At 37.4% G+C, this 23,404-nt stretch overlaps 1 protein-coding gene across 1 annotated transcript; it reads left to right on the forward strand.

Moving 5' to 3' along the window:
• The first annotated feature begins 776 nt into the window (after nucleotides 1-776).
• Nucleotides 777-21,651, forward strand: LOC145674506 (uncharacterized). Its single transcript, XM_081744657.1, has 2 exons — nucleotides 777-883; nucleotides 20,214-21,651. Exon 2 carries the CDS (start codon nucleotides 20,270-20,272, stop codon nucleotides 20,579-20,581), a length of 312 nt encoding a protein of 103 aa, XP_081600783.1. The 5' UTR covers nucleotides 777-883; nucleotides 20,214-20,269; the 3' UTR covers nucleotides 20,582-21,651.
• The last annotated feature ends 1,753 nt before the right edge of the window (nucleotides 21,652-23,404 follow it).

Below are 23,404 nucleotides of genomic sequence, written 5' to 3' on the forward strand. Positions count from 1 at the left end.
AGAACCACTCCTCTAGATGAGTATGCATACATCAGAACAAAGGGACGAACGAACAGATCAAATCGGGGCCGCGTTGGCCTGGTGTTGGATCTTTCACCTCTGGTACATGGGGTCCTTGGTTCGCTTCCAGTCCGCGCCAAGTAAGCTTTGTGGTGGGAAAACAACGTGTGCGTGGGTTTTCTCGGGGTTTTCCCGTTTCCTCCCACTTTCTTCATTCCACCATTTCCTTCATTTCTCATCATCACCGTTTCCTTTAGCCTAACCGGCATAAACGTGGGACGTAAAACTTGAAGATTTCATTTTATTTTATTTTTTTAATAGATCAAATCACTTATTTCGAATATAAGATCATGAAAATTGAAAATCTGTAGAAATCAACAAATTAGCTCTCTCTCTCTCTCTCTCGCTCTCTCTCTCTCTCTCTCTCTCTCTCTCTCTCTTTCACACACACACACACACACACATACACACAATCACTACATTTTGCTCTTTCCTATCGACACTCGAAAGCAAAAACGTATGAGAAGGAAGTTGAAACATAAGGTATACACATAGATTGTTTTGAATTACTAACGATTAAGTGCATTTAAAAGAAAAGTTATTGAGCATAAGCGAAGAGAAATATGTTAATCATTCATATCACTAGCAACTCACACTGCCAGGCACCTTGCAGATAAAAAAAAGATTGCGTAAGTAATTTCATTGCTGGCGCATGCGCATAAACAATAACATTGGCCAGAGATCTTGAAGTTAACCGCTCAACGATTTACCTTTTGTAGCGCGATACACGAATTATCTTGCGCTCCAATTCGGCTGACTTTTTGTGTTGAGAGGAAGTTGGACCACATTTTGGAAACATCTGTGCATTCGGAACGAAAAGGAGGTAAGAAAGAGACTACCGGTAAGAACGTATTTGAATACTAATTAGCTTTAATAATGAGCAAAAAAAAAAAAATGAAAAAATGAAATGAAATCTGTGAGTTTTACGTCCAACGGTTATGCCGGTTAGGCTAAAGGAGACGGTGATGATGAGAGATGAGTGAAATGAAGAAAGTGGGAGGAAACGGGAGAACCCCGAGAAAACCCACGAGCACGGTGTTTGTCCACCACAAAGTTCACTTGGCGATCGCTGGGATCGAACCCGGGACCCCAAGCACCAGAGGTGAACGCTTTACCACTGAGCCACCGCCCCCCCCCAAAAAAAAATGAACAAAATCATATCTTATTGGAAATTAATGTCCTAGCGGGAGGCACGGTTTCTCAGCTAGAGAACTTTCCTCTGGTGCGTCAAGTCTCTAGTTCGATTCCCGCCAACTAAGTTTGTGGTGGACAACATCGTGCTTGTAGGTTTTCTCGGGGTACTCCCGTTTCCTCCTATATTCTCATTCCACCAATTTTTTCATCATCGTTCAATTGCTTTAATCATCGTCTCTCTTAACCTAACAGCCATTATCGTGGTACTTTAAACAAAGATTTCATTTCATTAACGTCGTAGCTCTTTTTTAGTGCTCCAAGAAAACATTTTTAAAGGTTACAGTTAAGGTTTATTGTATTTTATGTTTACTCCTTATGTAACAACAAGTTCATGAGGGACAGGGTCTACAATTAAGGTAGTCTCAGAACCAGACCCGGGCCAGAAGTCGATGCTGTTGGTGAGTACATGGGCCATCACAGAAGATAAATTTCACAGTATAGGCTATTTTTCACCATCCTGAAAATGAAATCTTTCAGTTTTACGTCCCACGCTTATACCGGTTCGACTAAAGGAGACGGTGATGATGAGAAATCAATGAAATGGTGTAATAAAGAAAGTGGGAGGAAACGGGAGAACTCCAAGAAACCACGTGAAGACAGTGTTTGTCCACCACAAAGCCCACTTGGCACGAGCTGGGATCGAACCAGGACCCCCATCATTGCCACCATCGTATTTTTAAATCAAGAGTTTTTTTTCAACGATAAGGGATTACCGAAAACAATACTAGGTACAGAAAAGTCAGTTTATTACTTTTAGGGTTTCCATCCTAAAACTCCTGCAGTTGGGGCATGGAAGCTCAGTGACAGAGCGCTTATATCTGGTGCGTGAGGCCCCTTGTTCGAATCCCGGCCAAGTAAGTTTGTGGTGGACAATATCGAGTCCGTGGGCAGAGATAGAGTGTGTCAGTGGGTCATGGGTCAACAGAATGTGACACACTGTGACCCACCACACACCTTGACCCACAGATCCACGCTGACCCACCAACCCAGTCTGCTCAATGCATTGTAGACAGCAGCTTCTGAGCACTAGTGAATTTGCCTACCTTTTACTTTCAAGGCCTCCATTTCTCTTCCTTTATCATTTATTTCTATTTACTTACCTGAGATGAGTATATCTAACTGAAAAAAAAAAGAACTTCAGACGCTTTTGGATATTGATATTTGTAATTGTAACTTTAACAATAGAACTTACTACTTGGCTTTGAAGATACAGCCTGTGAGTGTTTAGAGGAGCTATGTACTGGAAAAAATATATTTTTGAATCACCTCTAAGATATGAATTATTATATAAAAAATTGAATGTAATTATGTGTGCCTGACCATCACGGCCAAATTGCAAAGTCAAGTGACATAACTTTTCGTATATAAATGAAATGAAATGAAATCTTTGAGTTTTAGGCTAAAGGAGATGGTGATAATGAGAAATGAATGAAATGGTGGAATGAAGAAAGTGGGAGGAAACTGGAGAACTTCGAGAAAACCCACGCACACGGTGTTTGTCCACCACAAAGTTTGCTTGGCGGGGGTGGGATCGAACACGGGACCCCAAGCACCAGAGGTGAACGCTCTACCAAACTTTTCGCATATAGTTAGGCCTTAATCTAAATTGGGATGTTATCATATCCCTTTCATTATAATCCGTGTCCTAAGGGAGTAGTGGAGATCCTAATTTTAGCGAAAAAATTGAGTATCTCAGAAACCGTTCAACTTATGGAGCTGAAATTCAGTATATTAACTCTTTATTAAAAATAAACAGACATTGTCCTAGCATTTTTTAAAAATTCTCTTTTATGGGGGGACAATTTCCATACATGGAAAATTGGTAGTGGGTTCATTTGTAAAAATAATCCAAAACGATCGATTTTAATTCAGAAACAAATTCAGGAAAAATTATTAATTGAGAAACAAAAAATAAACAAATAAATTCACAAAGAGTAGTTTACTCTTTGGATAAGTGTTTTGACAGTTTCGTGAAATATTACTTTTGTGATTTTGTCACTACGTAGGTATATATGCAAATATCTTCTTAGTAACTCTAACATGGATTAAGTCATTTTCTTATTGGAATTTCACTTCTGGGGATAGGTTTCCTTTGGGTGAAATTTTCAGAAAACGCCTTATAATTTTGTTCGTATTTCACAAGAAAATGTTTCATTAATAACTGCCGCACAGCATGATTTAGTTTGAGGAATTGGGGGGGAGAAAGTTTAGTGGAGTGCTCCGTATCTTTTACCTATGATTCTGCAGAGTATGTGGGTGCACTAACAGGGAATATTAACAATAGGTCTGTTAGATTCAGTGGATCTACAATTGTAGCTTTTCTACACAGCTGCACTGAGAAAAAAAATGTAGGTGGAGTACTTAAAAAGATAGGTTACATGCGTAATTCCTGTAGCTTTTGGACTTGACGTACAGCAGACGTATAACTGAAAACGCAAGTTTTATAATACTTTCCGTATAAGTGTTCCATCTATACGTTCTTTCTGTATGAAAAAATGTAGGCGGTCAGGATCTCACATACAAATGGACGTATATAACATATAGCTGACGAAGGTAACATAAGTATATGCATATGATATACGGAAAACTGTTAGATGTCAGACATCCTGCAACGGCATGATGTAACATCTAAGGGAAGTGCCTATATAGCATACGGATAACGTATGCTTCGTACTGTTTTCTATAGTAAGCAAGAGGATACCGTATATTTGTATATACAATATACCGCTGTCCGGAGAACGGATTTTTCTCTGTGTGTTTGTGAACTTTTGTTTTAAAGTAATTGCTTGTGTAAACACTTACACTCAAGCACTTAACAATACCTGTCCTACATGTTTTTAAAAAGTAAGTTTTCCCTCCATCTAGCCCCATTTTGAATTTATCAGCCACATTCCTATGGCAAATATTATGTTGATTAACGTTATCATATATCAGTGCATGGTTTCATATTTCCTATTGAATTCTATGAAGCAACAAAGATTTGCCTTCTGCAGCTATTCAATCACTTATGTCGGTAAGTCTGCACCGCAAGTGAGTATCCAGTTCAGTGAGCAGAAGGAAATGAAATCTTTAAGTTTAACGTCCCACGGTTATGCCGGTTAGGCTAAAGGAGACGGTGATAATGAGAAATGAGTGAAAATGTGGAATGAAGAAAGTGGGAGGAAACGGGAGAACCCCGAGAAAACCCACGAGCACGATGTTTGTCCACCACAAAGTCCACACGGCGCGAGCTGGGATCGAACCAGGGACTCCAAGCATCGGAGGTGAACGCTCTACCACTGAGCCACCGCCCCCCCCCCCAGTGAGCAGAAGGGTCTTCTCGAAAGTAGGCAAGAGTTTGCTGCTACACAGAGGCGGATCAAGCTCGGAGCCGGGGGACCTAAGACCCCCTAGTGTTTTGAGTGACAAAAGTAATTTAAGCTATTACTTATACAGGGTGTTTCAAAACAACACCGGCAACGTTTGGGACGTTATTCTTGACACCAAGATAAGACAAAAAGTATAGACCAACCTGGGTGCACAAATGCTTCCTTTCGTAGTTATAGGCTGCCGAAAAAATGAGATTTAAAGGTCCATAGTTTCAAAACTATGGGACTTACCGTGGTTGGTTCAAGAATTCACTTAGGAACTAATATGTGCCCTATCCAAATACCCAAGTTTCGGAATATTGTGGTACTTCCGCAGCAGTTTTTTTTTTTTTTTTTTTTTTTGAGTTGAGTTGAATTTCAGTTTAGCGTCCCTTTCAGCAGCGAGGCTATTTGAGACGTGGACCTACTGATTAACGTGGAATCCGAACTACATGAGCTCCCGCCGGGAATCGAACCCGGGTCTCCACACGCAAAAGACGCGTACGCTAACCGCTTAGCCACGGAGGAGCTGCAGTTTTTTTTTTTTTTTTTTTTTTGTATAGAAGTGGTTGGTGAGTACTTCCAATTAAATGCACGTAGCCAAACTCCCTCTGTAAAAATTGTTGTGGAAGTACCTCGGGATTGTGAAACATGGATTTTTAGATAGGGCACATATTAGTTCCTAAGTAAAGTCTTGACTACGGTAGGTCTCGTAGTTTTGGAGCTATGGGCTTTAAAAGTTCACTTTTCCATGTTTCCGGCAGCCTATAACTCCGAAAGGAAGCATTTGTGCACCCAGGTTGGTCTATACTTTTTGTCTTATCTTGGTATCAGGAATCACTTCCCAAACGTTCTCGGTGTTGTTTTGAAACACATTGTATATTTTTGGAAGTTTATAATAAACTCATGGTATACCTATCATATTCTTTGTTCTGACTGACCCCCCTTCCCCCTACACACACTTTATACCTTCTAGATCCGCCCTTGCTAATACAAGCTTTTCTTTAGCCTTATCTTTCTGACAAAAGATGCATTTCTGCCAATTATTGGAATCAAAGCACTTCTTCCTGAGGAAGAATGATAAATTCGAGGTTCTAGCACGTTCTTTTCTTTAGAGTTTTTCTTTCTTTTCTTTTTCTTTCTTTTTTCTTTTTCTTTTTTTTTTTTTTTTTTTTTGTAGGTATTTTCAAAACATTTCCGGAGACCGTTGATACTAGTAGTATTTGTGAAAGTTACATAACATGTTCTATGCAATTTGCTTCATCAGCTGTGTCAAGAGAATGTTCTTCAATTATATCAAAAATGTCCACAGATTCTACATCTTTCTATTTCATTCGCTCACTTGCCTTCAGTTTCAAACACTTCACTACATCTTCCGATGCCCTTCTCAAACGTTTATCTTGTTTGTTCTTTCTGTGTCGGTGTCAAATGATGCTGTTCCTCTTTTCCTATCATAACCACTTCTCCCATCTTGAACTGAAAAGAGAAACTAGAATTTCACTTAGTAATTCACATAGCAGTTTTTACAGTAATTAATGTAAATATGAGTACAAGACGTGGGAAGTACATGCATCTATGGCACAACATTTATCAATACGGATTATGTACTGCTTTACCGAATGAATTTCCGAGGAATGTGAAGCTTAAAATATAATCATGGACGCTTACTATGAGGCAAGAACGTAGACTGAAAATATTTGAGAACAAGAGCCTGAGACGAGTATTCGGACCCAAGAGGAACGGGAATGAGGAATCGCTGAAACTTCATAAAGAAGGAACTACCTAACATACTTTGGGTCATCAAATTTAGGAGGCTCAGGTGGGTAGACTATGTACCCAAAATGAAAGAAAGTACACGGAGAAAAATGCATAATCCAGTCGGCATGTAAATGCTGTTTTTACCAGGTTACGCGCGTCACCACATTAAGTAATGTTGTTTCATCAGTAGTACGATCTACACCACCGTGCAGCGAAAATTTTGTATTGTCGGACCACCATTTCAAATCTAGAATTAACACCATACCCATTCCGATGGTGGAAACTTAGGTATATAATGTTGTTACTACCTTCCTACGAGTGTCCCCTCTTGGTTCTTTCTAAATCTGTGACTCCCTACCTTACGAGAGTAATAGTTTTTAACACGAAATCAATCATGTGAATAAAATCATCCAATCACAGAGAGTCTAGTTCGACGCCGACTTAAGGAGCCCACCCGCGTAAATACGATGTATCCACACGGAAATCCAAGTCCTTTTTTTCTCAGTGTAGGAACGTTTTCAGAATTTTAACTGAAAATGAATTGGAAAACGGGTATTAGAAATACTTAGAAATAGATGAGAGGACAATATTAAGATAGATCTCTCAGAAATAGGAATATGTAGAAACTGAATCCCGTTGACTAAGGAGAAAAGTCAATAGAGAGCTTTTCTGAACGCGGTATTGAACCTCTGGGTTCCATAGGCCACAGAGTTAGTTTACTGAAAGAATAACAAGGGCCTGTTTACCATTCAAATATGCAATAACTAAATATTAACTACAAACATGTTTTATATTCGTTAACCTTTTCGGGCGGAACGCAGTTCACCCATATGATACATGAGCATATAGTTTTACTTAATTTAAAAAAAATCGAGAAAATGAGAATCTAAACTCTGGTCACTTATCACTCACTATACACGATATTTTGTAGGTTGCGTATTGGTCCAGTAGTAGTGGCATGGGAAGGCTCAGGAACCGCGGAAGTTATTTTCCAACAGGGTTTTCTATAAGAATATTCTCCCTTGTGACATCATACCCCGGCATGGGTGATATCAATTAGAAGGTTGTTCCATGATAAAGAAAATGTTGTATAAATCATAACATCGTATTAATTTTGAGAGGAGAGTTTGCCCGAATTTGGTGTGCCATGAAAGGATTAACATTAATGATTTTAGATTTTTAATGCATAGGAGGAGTTAGTACTATGCCTTAGATAAAGTTTCCGAAATGACAATTTGCCTGCAATACATCCCAAAGAGTTACAGAAGTTGTCTGCTTTTAAAGGAGGCGTTAGTAAAGTATGCAATACTATAATTGGCTTCTGGACTATAACAACAATGGATATTTCTGTTGCACGTATTATACACACTATTTAAAACACAATTCAAGAAAAATTTAGTATTATAACTTGTATTAAAATTACTGGTGAGCAGCGGCGTAGGGGAGGGGGGCAGAGGGGCCGCCCCCCAAAGAGGTCCGACAATGTACTTTGGTACTTTGATGTTTGTAATTTTGTATATATTTTTATGTTTATATAGTTTTTGTTTGTAATTTTTCTATATTTACCTATAACAGCACTTCCCCCCCCCCCAAACACACATCCTGGCTACGCTAAGGTTGGTGAGCACAAAAACTGGATTGTAGGGAAAATAGTTCAGTTTTTTTTTTTTTTAAAAAAAATCAAAAACTGGTTTCGGTTTTAATACCGATTCGATTTTCTCTGAAAAACATGCTTTGTAAGAAATTGAAATGCCGGTTTTCCGGTTTTTTTAAATATAAAAACTGGTTTTGCTCGTCCCTAATTAGAATTAAAGTAGAACTGACAACATATTTGGGCTGCTGGATTTATCGTATTACATTTGCTGATGAATTGAATCTTTGAATGCAGTACACACAGAAAAATCCGTTCTCCGGACAGCGGTATATTGTACAAATATACGGTATCCTCTTGCTTACTATAGAAATCAATACGGAGCATACGTTATCCGTATGCTACATAGGCACTGCCCTTAAATGTTACATCATGCCGTTGCAGGAAGTCTGACATATAACAGTTTTCCGTATATCACATGCATATACTTATGTTACCTTCGTCAGCTATATGTTATATACGTCCATTTGTATGTGAGATATGACCGCCTACATTGTTTCATACGGAAAGTACGTATAAATGGAACACTTATACAGAAAGTATTATAAAACGTGCGTTTTCAGTTATACGTCTGCTGTGAATTAAAACTACATGAATTACGTGTAACCTACCCTTTTAAGTACGCCACCTACAATTTTTTTTCTCAGTGTAGTACTAAATCTCTTTGTTCTCGCGTACCACTAACGATTATACAGTCAAGCATGTATCCCCAGACCTAAGCTTTCCTTAATTAAAATTATTGGTAACTATGTCAAAAATAAATATAGAATTTATCACTTATTTTGATAAATAATCAAGTTTTATTTTAAATGGGAGAATCATAACATAATTAGTCAGAAGCATCATTTCACATTTCGCCAGGGGGAGGTAAGACTGTCCAGTGACGTAAAAAATGATATGAAAATGAAATGAAATCTTTGTTTAACGTCCCACAATTATGCCTTTAGGCTAAGGGAAAGGAATGACTAAGGCAAGTGAATGATGATGAATTAGTCCCAGAAGCGACAGTCCTCTTAGCGACAGGAATTGTTATTTGTCCTATGTGCGACCGATTCATTTACATTGAGATGATGGAAGATGATATGATTCCTTCTCCTAAAATATGTTTGCCTCTGGCGTTATTAGCGCCGGAACAACCTTGGTATGAAATATGTACGTGCCAGTGATACTGTTCGTCAAATATATTTTTCCTTTACTGTAAGTGCAAATAAAACTTTTTTTTAATTTTGAGTTAGATTTGACATAAAACATATCAAATAACTTAACGAGACAACACGGATTTTCCATGAAAAGCATATTCCTATGTAATTATTGAAAATCCAGTTGTAATATCCCCTTTCTTCAAAAGCTCTGTTTTCTGTACTTAATTTGATTCAAATCCAATTACGCACTAAGACATTTTATTTTGAAAAACTTAAACGTGTAACAGTTTCTCCAACTACCTACTTTTTAGACTTCCTAAGACTCTATGAATAAAATAAAATAAAAATGTCAATGATAGGAGACAACTTTTGAGATCCCTTACATCTAATTGGCTATTCTCAACCAATCCCACCAATTACAATGCAGTTCACTCTAAACAATCCAAAAGGTAAACAAACTCATTAAACTACCTTCCCCCCTATTGTAAGCTACTGAAACGTAAACTAATTGTTTAATTTGCCTTCCTCCCTTTTTTGATTTATATATAAAAGCTTGTCGTGTAGCAATCTGAAATATTCCCTTATAACCAGACGAACTGTTAAGTCCTGCGAGAGATTTGCAAGTTGTGTAATAATTTCTTCGAATACACCGTGTTTTTAGATTTCTTTGATATAATCAAATGGTGAATACCTTTTTTCCATGGGCGCCCGATGGAAGGCAGGGATCGCCCTCCTGGCTCACAAAAATGTATACGTAATATAGCAAACCACGTATATTAAATACCAGACATACCAGACGTGATACAGCAACCATGGAGATGCACCTCCCTAGAAAATTTTCTTGAGGCGCCACTACCTCTTTCTGACTTCTTTCTTATGCCATAAACATATTCAATCTAAACTTATGCTCCGTATCATTTTAACATGAAAATTTTAATTACGTATATTAGAATCATAGAGATTACTCCAAATATTTAGTTAGTTTTCCCCTTGATAGTCAATGTATTCATAGAAATTAATTCAAAAATATAATATTAGGAAAAACGTATAAAATATTTTTAATGTAATGAGAGCATTCTCATGTAGTAAATTCAGGTAAAGCGAAATTTTTCATAGTACATTTTGTTAGGTTCTAAATCACATTAGTACAAAACAAGTTAAAGAAGAGAGGACCTTATCTTCTTTCATTATCTTAGTATGAACGAATCGGTGACTCATAGGGCAGTTAACAGATCGAATCGGTCGCTCATAGGACAGTTAACAGTTCCTGTCGCTAATAGGAGTGTCGCAAGTGGGAAGACACCATGATGATGGAAGAATTGGTGGAATGACAATCTGGGAGGAAAATCACGAACACGAGTTGTCCACCACAAACTTACTTTCCCTGAGATCGAACTCAATACCCTAAGCACCGCAGGTAAGCTCTATGCCATTGAGCCACAGTGACCCCGGACTTATTGCAGTAACAACTGAGCAGGTTTCATTGTGCACTTATTACTGTGTTTGCACTGAGAAAAAAAGTAGGTGGCGTACTTAAAAAGATAGGTTATGAGTAATTCCTGTATTTTTTGGACTTAACGTACAGCAGACGTATAACTGAAAACGCATGTTTTATAATACTTTTTGTATAAGTGTTCCGTCTATACGTACTTTCCGTATGAAACAATGTAGGCGGTCAGGATCTCACATACAAATGGATGTGTATACAGTGAAACCGCCCTTAACGGACACCTCTCAATAATGGACACCTCTATAATACAGATACATTTTTTTGTTCCGGCAAAAATATGTGTTTGCTTATGGAACAAAACCCTTCCTTTTACGGACACTCTCAGGTACGGACGCGGACAGTCCTTTTTTCCCTTGACGTTTCAATAACCTCTTCATAACGGACAGGAATTATTCTCGGTCCTGCGATATATTATTTCTCACAAGCGTATCTATCATGAGTCTAGACCTGGTGAGCCATGGAACAGAACAGCTTCAAGCTGAAATTCAAATTCTTTCCTTCTGACCAGAATAAACTGCTTTCTAGTGGAAATCCTAGAAAACCTTCAATACGCGATAACACTCACTCATGGCCAAGAATTCTATGCGAACTATCTTCTCTTCCCTAACAAATTTAGTCTTTTGCCTCTGGGCCTTGCATCTTTCCCGAAAGTTTCATAGATAACAAAACAAGCATTGTTGGTTTTACAATAACATTTTCAACGAGCAATGTGTACTTTCTTACTTTGTTTTTCGGAAAAGCAACATTTTTCTTTTACTTACGATACTGGAACAAGTCTGGGTTGGAGTTTTCCCGGCTTCCTTTTCCACTTTTTCTAAGAAAATATTCTTTGTGATTGGCGCTGGGTCAATAAACATATGCACTCCCAAAACTTGCCTTTTCATCAATTCCGCCAACGAAGATACCGCGACAGTACACAAACACACACACACATCTTTCTTCCGCAACAGTACTGAGGATTCGCAGAGGACACTTGCTAATGAGTTTTATTACCCTTGTAGAGGAAATGTATACCTTTTCTGCTAAACAAAAGAGTTCATCCGAGCAGTTGGTTCCTAACGCATTTTTTGAGAAGGTTCTGAAAATTTCAAATATATGAGAAACGCTTACAGGGTGATGACACGTACTTAAGGAAATTAACATACACGCATTATATTTTGCACTACCGGTATACGAATATATTAACACATCCCGCAGCAATAATATTATTGAACAAAAATGAATTTCTCCTTCATCCCTCCCAGTAATTCAAATACGTACTAAATAGAGTATTTTCATATTAAATTTTACGTATTTACGCTCATACACAATGTATTTACTGTATATTTACAGCACACAATTACCGTTGTGAGAAATTACATTTCTGTAACCTCTCTGTAACGGACACCTCCCAATAAGGACAAAAATTCATGTCCCATTGGTGTCCGTTGTTCAGAGGTTTCACTGTATAACATATAGCTGACGAAGGTAACATAAGGATACGCATGTGATATACGGAAAACTGTTAGATGTCAGACATCCTGCAACGGCATGATGTAACATCTAAGGGCAGTGCCTATGTAGCATACGGATAACGTATGCTCCGTACTGATTTCTATAGTAAGCAAGAGGATACCGTATATTTGTACAATATACCGCTGTCCGGAGAACGGATTTTTCTCTGTGTGTGGTAATTAAATTTTAAAATTTTATTTAAGCACACTTTGACCTAATTTTTGTTTTTCCTTCAAAGTATGGCTTATAAGTGGCATATAATTTCCTCTTCCATAGAAGCCAGCAATAAAAAATAGCCATTATTATTATTATTATTATTATTATTATTATTATTATTATTATTATTATTATTATTATTATTATTATTATTATTATTTCATTTTTTTTTTTCAATTTCTCGTAATATTCAATGAATTTGTAATCTTTCGTAATAATAATATCTCATGAGCTTTTAATCGACTTCATTCATGGCTACATGCTTAGAGTGCGCTCAATCAGTTCAGCAGATCGTTTTTCGACTCCTGGTGGCAATTCATGTGGTTGACATCACATTTTAAGTTGTAGGTTCACGCCTCATTCATGTTTGGTGTTTGGTATGCTTCTCAATCTAACGAACTAACATCTTCAAAATAATGAAATTTACATTTTTTCTGTTAATTGATATTGGCAATCGTGATATTTGGAGAAGTAGGACTAATTAAATTCTGCCTTTTGTTTATTTGTTTCAGTTTAACTTCTAGGACAGCAGTGGTAGAGCGTTCATCTATGGTGCATGGGGTCCTTGGTTCGATCTCAGCAAGGGCCAAATGAACTTTGTGGTGCAAAAACACCGTGTGCGTGGGTTTTCCCGAGGTTCTTCCGTTTCCTCCCACTTTCTTCATTTCACCATTTCATTCATTTCTCATCATTACCATTTCCTTTAGCCTAGCCGTCATAACCGAAGGTCTTAAAACTCTTTTTTTTTTTTTTTTTTTTTTTTTTTGAAAAAAAAATTAACTTCTCTTAAGTGACTGAAGCTACATCAGATTAACTTATAACACGGAATTCAGAATCATGTCGGAACCCCCGAAACAGGACCTAAAGGTCCGATTCCAAGGAATCGTACATTGAGAAAAATACGTTATCCAGACAACGGTATATTGTACAAATTTACAGAATCCTTATGTTTACGACGGAAATCAGTACGGAGCATCGTTATCCATACGCTACATACCTTTGGCGCTTAGATGTTATATCATGGCGTTGTAGGATGTATGACATCTAACAGTCTTCCGTATATTGTATACATCTACATATGTTACATACATCAGGTATATGTTACATACGTCTGTATGAGATGCTCACAGCCTATACACAGTTCTTTCGTTCGTACGGAAACTACGTTTATCCGGAACACTTATACGGAAAGCACTTATTCGCAGCACTTATACGGAAACTACGTATAAAATATACTTTTTCAGTTATACGTTTGCTGTACGTTAAGTCGAAAAACCACATGATTTACACATGCAACCTACGTTTTTACGTGCGCCACATACTTTTTTTTATCAGTGTATGTTAACCATATAACCACCAAGGGACTCTTCAAAGTCTGTTTCTGAATAAGATCTAAAATCACAAGTGTTACATGTATAGCAGAAATACTATCATATTGGAATGTGAAAATATGACCCTCTGTGTACTAGAAGTTATAGCAGTTAATTAATATGTCTTACTACTGTAACATAACATTCTTTCAATGTGAAAGCTGGAAATACTTTTGCAAGGTCTATCTTGTCAACTACAGACGATCCTTATGTTGCAACATCCCCAGCAGGTTGATTCAATACCTGTTTCACTTTCTCTATCTTTTATTTGTATGTGTTCAGCGGTGTCAATCGTACCCTTCACGAGATACGTGTCGTATTCAGAGATGGAGTGGGTCAGTGGTTCAAGTTTTCTGAGTGGGTCAGTGGGTCGTGGGTCAACAGTATGTGACCCACTGTGACCTACCACTCACTGTGACCCACCACCCACTGCGACCCACCATGACCCACTGTGACCCACTGCGACCCAGCACCCACCGTGACCCACTGCGACCCACCATCCACCATGACCCACTGCGACCCTCCGACTCAGTATGATCTACCGACCCACTCTGCTCACTGCATTGTAGACAGTATCTCTTGAAGACTGGTAAATTTGTCTTCGTTTTACTTTCAAGACCTTCATTTCCCTTCCTTTTCCATTTGTTTCTGTCTACTTACCTGAGGTGAGTAAATCTAAGTGAAAAAAGAACTTCAGGCACTTTTGGTTATTGATATTTTTAATTGTAATAATAGCAATAGGGCTTATACTACTACCTGGCTTTCGAGACCTGTGAGTTTTTAGAGAAGCTAACTACTGGAAAAAATACATTTTTGAATCACTGTAATATATAAATTATTTTTAAAAAAACTGAATGTAACTATGTGTGCCTGATCATCACGATTAAATTGCAAAGTCAAATGAAATTGCTTTTGGCATATAGTTAGGCCTTAATCCAAACTGGGATGTTATATTGCTTTCATTATAATGCATAATATCCTAAGGAGGTACTAAGAATCCGAATTTTTGCGAAAAAAATGAGTATCTCGCAAGCCGTTAAACTTACGTAGCTGAAATTCAGTGTATTAACTCTATATTGGAAATAAACATCCTAGCATTTTTTTAAATTCTTCTTTATGGGAGGGGGGTACTTTCTGTATATGGAAAATTGGTAGTGAGTTGGTTTGTAAAAAGGATCGAAAACGATCGATGTTATATAAGAAAAAATCAGAAACAAAAAATACAGTGCTCAGCTTCATATATCCATTGCTTTCTACTATAATAATTGCTGAAGCTTCTGTTTATTATATGGAGCGCTTACAGCACAGGGCATCAACCCATAAAGTTGTGAAAAAAAAAATAGGCATAAAATTGGTGCTGTAAGCTTAATTACACGGAAATTTTAAGTTTGGATTGTGCGCATAATTATATGGAAAATTTTACACTTTTTTCCTTTTACGTTGGTCTACTTACCTTGATTTGGAAGTTTCAAAATTTCATCTTTTTTTCCACTGAAAAGTATCGATAATTCAACAAGAAAATAATTATACTCTGACAATTTAATTTAAATTCATCGTAATTTGGCACATGGCAAACAGCAATGTGGTAATTGAAGGGGAAGAAGGAGGGAAATTCCCATTCACCTCTGAACACTTTCCAGGAACCTCGTTCTCTTTCGCTTTCTAGACGGGGTAGGGAAGTTTGTAATGGATCAAACCTTCATGTGTCATTACAAAACTTAAATTTATAAACAAATAAGAAATCATCAGTTTATCAGGTTTTAATTGATAATTTATTCACAAGATTCCCTATCGAAGGCATGGTAGATGAATTTTCTGTTCTCCATGAGTCGACATTACCAACTGACATGGTCGATATGGAAAAGATGTTGTATGGTGATAGAAAGATGATACTTCTTGCTGAGTATTTCAAAACTGACCAAGAAAAATCGTTATCAGACTAACAAACAGATTGTCGATGAGGAGTTGCAGAAATCGGGTAGAAGTATTATTAATTTCCACGACAGAGTGCGAACGGGGATTTCCCCTTATGAATTTACAGATGACTGATATTAGAAATAGAATAATTGCTCAAACATTGTCTAACATGTTGTTCATCAATGTTAATGGCCACCGCTAGACAAGCTCAAAGTAGACGAGCTAGTTATTTCTTGGTTGAAGGATAGACATCATTCCGCTGCGGATGATTTACCACGAAAAAGTTACCAACAGGTAGGGATGCGCAAGAGACAAGATTTGAGGCTGTCTCGTCTCGAAAATGTGCTGTGAAAGTGATGTCTCGACTCGAAAAATATATTCTTCTCTATTGGAAGAGCTGGATCTCGACTCGAATTTTGTCAGGAAAATTCTGTCTCGACTCGTCTCGTGCGCATCCCTACCAACAGGAAATAAGCCCGATTTCAGATTTGTTTTAAGGTGGAAAATTACGAGTTATGGAAAATGTATACTTGTATTACTAATGGCTTATTTGTGTTATTCAAATTTGTACCTAATTTTTAGTAAGTCTCTTCTTTGCTTTAGGTAAATTACTTTGAATAAATATTCATAATAATTGCAATTATGTATATTTGTAACTTAAATTTAACATGGTGTTTTAGTGATTACACAAATTACAATTATGAGCATACTTTATGGAGATGCTCTCACATAGGGTACCCGAGCACCTTTATACACTATGAAAAACTGATTTTTCAAGTCTTTGTGAGAAAAATACTGTGAACTGAGAAACCATAACCTTTTCCATATTGTACAGGGGTATTTTCCTGCGAATAGAAGTTTCTTTTGGAATGCGTTGAAAAATTAACACTTGCAAGAATATACTTTTAGTGCAGGTATATTTTAGGCACACACTAATTTCCCCCCGCCTCGAACTATTTCAATTTTCTCACTGACAAACACTTTACCATCTTATATCGTAAAGGTCAGATCCACCGTTATTGTAACAGGGTAATGCTTGAGGGATTGACTAAAAATTCAAACTCCGATTAGTGACAATTTCACAGTCTTGTTTTATTACAAATGTGAACTCTTTAGTCAGTACAGAAGGAGCCGCGGATCGTGTTCAGAGTTGATGACGATGGATTTTGGTTAGTCAGAGTAGGTCACAGTGGATGAGAGTGGTTCATGGTGGGTGGTGGGTCACGGTGTGTCAGAGTGGGTCACGGTGGGTGGTGTGTCAGAGTGGGTCACGATGGGTCGTGGGTCAGAGTGGGTCACGGTGGGTGGTGGGTCAGTGGGTCATGGGTCAAGTTTTCATTGACCCACGCCAACTCTGGTCGTATTCGTTTTCCGGGTGAATGTGAGGTCCGACAACATTCTGAAAGGTGAAAACTCTTAAAGCGGAGGGGAAATGACGAATCTTATCGACTCAAAGATTATGAAGCTTGCAATCTAATATAGTGTATCTCAGTCTTGTGTAGTTGAGCGGTGTGGGGCGTTATATATAGAAAACATTAATTTAGCCGTGGTCTGTATTGCATAGAAACATTGAAACTAGATTGGAGTGATGATTTCTGATGAGTCCAGTAAAAACCTCAGAAATATATAATGATTCAACGAGCACATAACTCAAGAACAAGTTCTCTTTTCTGAGAACAGAAGACCAGACAGAGGAAGAAGATCACGAAAGATTACCTGTTGCTTGAAAACTCTTTCATCTGAGCCGCATTCACGCGCAGGCTGTACGCCAAAAGTTAAGCAAACTCTAAATTTTCTGCGTAAAGAAAATAAAGAATGTACGTTACGAAAACTTTCATTCACCACCGTTTAGACAGCAGGTAACGAGACTGATGTAACGCGCTTCATGATTACGTTCGTAAATTCACTTTAGTGTATGTTGCGCTTAAGACTGGCGATCATGAGGTAAAACCCATCGGAAGCTCGTATCCCTCTAAAGCGAATGGACATTTCTGAATGATCTCGTAGTTTTTGTGTTCGTATCCCTGTATTATTAAGTAGAAAATTAGTCGAATTCTTAGAATTGTTTTCGAGAATGTCATTTTTCTCACTCTGCAGGTACATAACTACGCTTATTTTTCGGAATAGGAAGAAAATTCGTAGAAATCCTATGGAGAATCTTATTAAAACTTTAAATTTACGATTTAGGAATTAGACTTCTGGGCTTCGGGCATCCATGGACATTTTAGCCTGTCATGTATGAGGGATGACGTCCCTCTCTGAGCACACTATCTGAGGAAAGGGAAGGAAGAAAGGATTGGGGAAGTAAGAAAGCGGCCTGGAACATATATGTTAGGTACCACCCCGACATTTGCCTGGTGTGAATGAGGAAAACCGAAAAAACTTCATTCAGGTTGGCTGGCCTGAAAAAAAAATTTTTTTGCACTATTTTCGACCGAGTACTAAGTGAAAAAATTTAGTTCGGGCACGTGGACCGGTATGACCCATAGCTAGGCGAGTGTAGATAGAGACGGATGAATGAACAAGTAGGCATCCAAAGTTACCGGTATGTACTGTAGAAGATATGAAACATGCAAATCCGTTTGCATTCCCAATTGACTCTTTTTCTTCACACCTATCCTACTTTCTTCTCTCTTATCGTCGCTAGAAAGGGGAAAAAAAGAAGAACTCAGGATCACTGTACGTGAAAGCTTTTCGTCTTGTGGCAAGTAAGGTGCAGTAATGGCAGAATACTCATAATGGTGATGACTGAAGTATATAGACCATTATCCCGGCACATTACTTCCTCTGTGTGCCAATCCGCACCGTTAAGAAGGAGTTGTCTGCACTGATCATTGTCATGACTTTTGCCCGCGTCACTCGAGTCAGTGTTTCGCTTCCCAGACCCGGTTTCACCCGGACAGACTAAGTGATCCAGGCGAACTCGCGGACATTGCCTCCCTGTTCTCTTCAAATAACACCTCTGTAATAGATCTATTTTTATTTCAAATTTTCATATCACTGAGAAGTCATGTCATCTCCCTGGGGTGACGCGTATTGCAGAATGAATACCTACTGTTTTAAAGAATCAGAGGCTTTATTGGTACTCACTCACGGTTTTTATTACTATATTAGTATACAACTTATTAACGAGCATGCATTTCCCAAACTCAAGGGGCCAAATTACCCCTGTCCTCCTCAAAAGACGTCCCTGTAATAGATTAATTTTTATTTCAAATTTTCATATCTGAAAAAGGGATTTATGGTGTCTAGTTTTACTCTTGTCAACTTTTGTTTTGATTGGCTGAGTTCGTTCTGACCAGCCATTTAGCGTTCAGAACAATTTTCTGGGATCCTGTTATATTTAGAAGCAATTCCCTCTTGTTTTTACAATGTCCGATGAAGTCAATATATTCATTTAGCTGACGAAATTGTTACACTTTAAAATAAACAGCAACTTTATTTGTAAAACTTACTCTAACGAGGTAGTTCGATTTGCATTCCAAAATAATTTGATGTGGTATGACATTGAGCTGCAAAAGGAATTAACTTCATTGTAGGGTTTCAAAATTTGTGCTTACAGTTCCGTCACATGTTAAACAAAATTTTAACATGAATATAGAGTTTTAATCACATGTTTCACAGCAAGTAGAGTTGATTTAAAAGAAAAAAATTAAAACAAGAGCATACTTTTATCTTTTGATTACAATGTCACTTTTGCAATGTCCTGAGTTCCGTTTTTGAAGCAATTGACAGGCTTTGCAATCGCATTACACATGTGTAACATTAGAGACTCTCTAAATAACACAGCCACACACACATGCACAAATTAAATGTTCTGTACACCGAGCCCCGCGGTATGAATTCGATGTATTTTGTTACACAGAATTCAAATTACGAAACCCCAGGTTGATCGATCATGTCAATATTTTTTATGGGCGAAAAACTTTAGCGATATTAGGTAGGGAGGATAAACTACACGTAACACAGACATACCAAAAAAAAGTCAATGCAGAGTACCTCAGGGTAAGGATTCGATGTATTTTGTACACACAATTCAAATTTTGAAACCTCAGGACGATTGACTGTCTCAATTTGGTTTATGGACAAAAAACGTGTACGAAATGGATGTGCGTATGTGCTGTCTTACGTACCAAAATTCGCTGAAGTTTTTCGCCCTGAAAAAAAATGACATGGTCGATAATCTTGGGGTTTCGAAATTTGGATTCTGTGTACCAAAATACATCGAATCCTTACCAAGGGGGTCCACTGCACAGAACTTTTTTTTTTTTTTTTTGGTATGGCTGTCTTACGTGTATTCTCCCTATGCAAAATCGCTGAAGTTTATCGCCCATTCAAAGAAATTGACACAGTCGATTTTCTTGGGGTTTCGAAACTTGGATTCTGTATAACAAAATACATGGATTCCATACCCTGGAGCTCGGTGCACAGAACTTTTATTTTTATTGTGTGTAGCTTTGTAATTAATTATTCTCCTGAAATTGTTAAAAACCTTGAAAGTAGTAGGCAGTCGGATTCGTTACGTGAAATAATTATCTTCCTTTTTTCTTGCAGCTAATCAACCGAGGAAGAGTTGTTCCCAAAGATCCTTTTCAATACTTGGAAGCGTCATGTGGATCACGGAATCAACCGAAATGGTAACTCACAATTATACAGAATCAGTAGTAGAAACAGAAGAAATATATGTCCATTCCCACGACGAAGTTTATGATCTTCTTAAGGATGTATGTGTTGCAATACTCATCTCTGCAGTAGCTGTTGGATTTGTTGTTTATTTTATTCTGAGTGCAAAAGCTAATCACCTGAAGATGCGCATTCAGGAGTTACAGAGTAGTTCTGGTATTTCCAGTGACGAACACGTCAACAATGTTTCTCTCCGCCTATTCCCTCCGGATTACCATGCCGTTATGCCCATACCTTAAAGCATCAGTTCCTTACTCGTTTACGAGAGGGGATCCAAAAAAGCGGACTTTTGTTCTTTAAAAAATTTATTAATTATTTTTTTTACAAACTACTTTCAGTTTCCTTCAAAGTAATCTCTATTAGATGCGATGCAATTCTCCGGTCTTCTTTCTCACTGTTTCAAGCATCTCTGGAACTTGTCAACTTTGATATCGTCCAGTGCCATCTGCTAAGCTCTTTTTAAACCCTCCACATCATCAAAATGCCTCGCTTTTAGATTTCTTCATTCTCGAGAATAGAAAAAAAGTCTTACGGGGCTAGGCAAGGCAAATGCGGAGGGTAGGAAACGATAGTTTACACATGAGAGCCCAAATATCCAGATCCTGTGTGAGCATGCAAGGAAAAAACTTAGCAGCAGCGCGTCTCCTTTGCAAATCGTCATTGAAAATCCGCTAGCACGAGCTCCAACTCTCTCCTGTCTGTTCTGAAATTTCGCCGATCGTGGAACAGCCATCCTTGTTAATTATTTGGCGGAGTTTCTCAATGTTTTCTTCGTTTTGAGATGTTGAACAGCGCCCAAAACGAGCATGATCTTCAACATTGATCTTATCATATTTAAACCGCTAAACCACTAGGAAACTTATGTGCGCTTATACCATCCTTCTTGAAAGCCTGTTAAAGCATATTGTAAACTTCCGTTGCAAGCAAGAACCAAATTTTATAACATAGTTTTTGTTCCTTTAAATCTCTCATAACGATTGCGCAGACGCCAAACGAGAACAGTTGAGAAAAAACAACTCTACACTGAAACATCAACCTCCTACGCAGACGCCGCTTGGGCAACTAATTTGAGAAGGTCTCTACTAGAACTTGCCAGCGGAAGAACTCTTTTGGGTCCCCCCTCGTACTTTCAAAAGGGTATTTAAGTTTAAAACAAACGAACAAACAAAAGCTACATCTAGTTCCTATTTGTATTTCAATAGTGATTGTAAAAGTTATTAGTCCAAATATGATATGTCTTTATCTTCGAATCCGTGTCAAAATCTTGTAACTAATTTGTTGTAGAATAAACAAAAATCATGCACGATTGTTAAGTTTGTATAACGTTTGAAAATTGATTTCTTTCCATTGTACAGTCCACAGCAAAAATCCTGCAACATGAACATGTAAGTTTAATGTGTAACTACGCCTAACAGCCTAGGGAATCAACGAATCACACCAGGAGAAACCTCAGCGTCCTCTCATGCACACTTATTTTGGAGCAAAAGACTTTGTCGTTTCACAATAAACTTACATGCTCATGTTGCATGTTTTTTGCTGCGGACTGTACAGTGACCAGTACTAGTGACTGTACAGTTTTCCAGCTTCATGTAAAATTTGTTTCGCTAATAGATGGAAAAGAATTAACTGATTTTGAATACGGTTCTTGCTAACGTAGAGGGAATTAAGTCCCTCATACACACGCAAAACATTATAAATTACTAATGTTCTTACATTTTATAAGTTACTAACAAAAATGTACATAACTTGAATTTTAAACTATTGTAACTCCGGAGTGAAACGTGATATGAAAATATGAATATTTCCTATACTTTTTTTTCTTTTCTGAGGGAGTGAAATATGTCACAAAAGTAAGGACACACGTGAGAAGTGTGAGAATGACATTACGGGAAAAGAACAAGAATGGTGAATATTGTATCTTTACCGGAAAACGTTCCAAAAAACCAATGCCACGAGAACTTTTTCTGTAGTTTTGAACACAGCACGTGCTAAAATATCAATACAAGTCAATATGTTGTGTTTACAATGTATGGGCTGAGAGTTAGATAGCATTTTATGATGCCAATTTAAAAGCCTAGTTTTCCGAAAAATTTCTTAACTGACAATCAATCTTGCCGTGAGTTTACCATCAGAGATATCTTAGAAAAATTTGCTCCATATAATGTGGTTTATCTCTATTCATGAAGAAAGAACACTAGGAAATTCAGGGTAGTTTATTGCAGGAGGCAGCATCATCAACTCGCTCGTTTTGCTGTCTAGTGTGAATTGCATTAAAGAAAAAACGTGCTTACTTCTCCAACGGATGCAAGCTCTAATTCTTTTGTTGGTTGAGGTAGTTGAATCTGTCCATGTGTTCGTGGCTTCAAGTTTAAATATGAAAATTAGTATACAGTTTAAACCATTCGTAAGCATTGTGTTAATGATAGGGTTTTCATCTATTAGAAAGAAACTATACATAAACTATGTCTATTCCTCGACTACCAAGAATCGAATTATACTGTACAAAGTGTGACTGTATTGAGTTGAATGAATATTACCATATGCTAATGTTCATTAAAATGGATGAAATCGTAATTTGCACTAAATAAATTGGTTAATACAGGAGCTTCATAAACACGTTCCTCAGACGTGTACTGAAAAATAGAACAAAAGAGCATGTCCTCAATTATAACCATTTATTATTTCGTGCCCTGCATTCCTCTTTCTTCAAAAATAGTAGAGAAAACTTAAATATCGCCTGTGTAGCTACAGATTAAAGAATACCATATCTTAATGTTATACGTGGAGAGAACCAGCGACATTTTTCCTTTATATATATATATATATATATATATATATATATATATATATTTTTTTTTTTTTTTTTTTTTTTTTTTTTTTGCCCGTCATCCCGGTTAAAGGGTTGTGCCCTTCTTCGGGTAAGTGCTTCAATTTGATTTATTGAGTTATAGGAAATAGAGGTGGTCTATGAGGTTTCATATTTATTATTTATTTATTCATTCATATATTAATATTAATCATAGATAAGTGAAGTTATTCAGAAAAAGAAACACACATACATG

This window comes from Thermobia domestica, chromosome 17, assembly GCF_964235325.1.
Source record: "Thermobia domestica chromosome 17, izTheDome1.hap1.1, whole genome shotgun sequence".
Lineage (NCBI taxonomy): Eukaryota > Metazoa > Arthropoda > Insecta > Zygentoma > Lepismatidae > Thermobia > Thermobia domestica.

What these genes read in the sequence shown, in the direction of transcription:
- LOC145674506 (XM_081744657.1), top strand. Translation starts at nt 20,270, where the DNA reads ATGTGGATCACGGAATCAACCGAAATGGTAACTCACAATTATACAGAA.